General features: G+C 37.1%; 1 protein-coding gene across 1 annotated transcript in view; it reads left to right on the forward strand.

The window, feature by feature from the left end:
* The window catches only part of LOC105166233, a gene marked incomplete in the record, with an annotated part of 8,569 nt that continues 6,671 nt past the window's right edge, over positions 7-1,904 (forward strand). Inside the window, 3 exon segments of the mRNA XM_020695385.1 lie at positions 7-207; positions 1,012-1,381; positions 1,518-1,743. Coding sequence (XP_020551044.1) covers positions 1,083-1,381; positions 1,518-1,743 — 525 coding nt within the window.

Consider the following 1,904-nt stretch of genomic DNA (forward strand, 5'->3'; position numbering starts at 1 on the left):
ACAGGGAATATGCCATTCAATGGGAAAAAATGGTTCCTTGCAGACATTCTCGGAAATATGCTGAGTCGATTTCTTAATCACTTGAATTTCCTTCTGCTTTTTATATAAAGTCTATATATATATATTTCAGCATATTCACATGCGTGGTTTTCCTTCTTCCTTAGCTCTCTCTCTCTCTCTCTCTCTCTCTCTCCTTTCTTCATTAAGGTAACTTTCTCTCTCTCTCTCTCTCGGTTCTTTGTACAATTTGGGTTTCTATTCTGCTGTATAATTGTTGAGCATGTAATATGGTCTAAACCTGGGGAGGTATTCACGAGGGTTTTTGGTTTTTAGTGTGGTATTGTTGGATTTGGTTGAAATTTTTGAATGCTGATGTGAATTTGGAGAAACCCAATCCGGCTTTCTTGTTTGTTTGGGTCAATTCTCTGTCTTGCAAACCGAAATTGGGGTTATTTGGTTTCTGGGATTCTAATTTGGTGTGCTTGGTGGTGTGGAATCTGTGGATAGTTGCTGATTATTTTGTTGCTTCTAGTGTCAGCGGTTACTGTTGCTCTGTTATTGTTTTTTAAGTTATTGGTTTCACTTTCCCTATAAGTGTACTATTTATTCCAGTATTATTGCTTTTGAACGTGGCTACTGAGTTTAGCCTGTTGATTTGCTTGATTTTTGATAATTAACTGTTTGGTGGAAACTGCTGGCAGTCATTCTAATTGGAGGTTTTGATATCTGTTACTCCATGAGTTTTGTTGGACTGGCAGTGGCCAGAAAATGACTATTCACTTAATTGAACTTCTTGTTTTTCTAGGTGTTGAATTGTGTATATTGAGGGATTTTAACACCATATGTTCATTACATGAATTGCTTTCTTTACGTTTTATTCCATGTGAAATGTGAAATGGAGGTTGTTTTGGCTTGGTATTTGAATTAAGATGTCCCAGATTGCATTCGTGGTTGGTTATGTAATGGTTGGTATTTATCTACACTATTCAATAACTGGTCTTGGTTGTGCAGTTGGATCTTACAAACAGAAGAGCCTGCAATTTCTGAATCAGGATAGGTGACAAATATTTCAGAAGAGTATCATGGGATCCGACAAACATCCTGTTGGTTTACTTGATACTCTAAACATGGAGACAGTCAGGACTATTTTCACCCACACATACCCATATCCCCATGAGCATTCGCGGCATGCCGTCATTGCTGTTTTTATAGGCTGCCTGTTTTTCATATCGTCAGATAATATGCATACGCTTATTCAGAAGCTCGACAGCAATATTAAGTGGTGGTCGATGTATGCCTGTTTGCTCGGGTTCTTCTATTTCTTTTCTTCTCCATTTATAGGCAAGACTATAAAACCAAGTTATTCTAACTTCAGTCGCTGGTAGGCCATCTCTTTTATTTTCTTTTGCAAAAATAAATCTTACCTATTTCTTTTATATCCTTCTTTTAAGTATTTCAAAAAAGGAATCTAGGATCTGTAAAATGAGCATTGATAATTTGAGTGTTTTACTTTTCAGGTATATAGCCTGGATATTGGTGGCTGCATTATATCATCTTCCTAGTTTTCAATCAATGGGAGTTGATTTGAGGATGAATCTTTCTTTGTTTTTGACAATCTATGTATCTTCCATTTTGTTTCTTCTCGTATTCCACATTATTTTCATTGGGCTCTGGTATATCGGTCTCGTTGCTCGTGTGGCTGGCAGGAGACCTGCAATTCTGACAATTCTTCAAAATTGTGCGGTATGTACTAAGAATGCATCGTGAGGAAAATCCAACTTGCTTGGTTCTTATTTCTGCCCCTATTGTTGTGTAGGTTATAAGTGTAGCATGTTGTGTATTTTATAGCCACTGTGGTAACCGTGCTATTATGAGAGAAAAGACATTTGAAAGGAGGTACTCGG

The sequence above is a fragment of the Sesamum indicum genome, linkage group LG7 (assembly GCF_000512975.1).
Source record: "Sesamum indicum cultivar Zhongzhi No. 13 linkage group LG7, S_indicum_v1.0, whole genome shotgun sequence".
NCBI classification, from domain to species: domain Eukaryota; kingdom Viridiplantae; phylum Streptophyta; class Magnoliopsida; order Lamiales; family Pedaliaceae; genus Sesamum; species Sesamum indicum.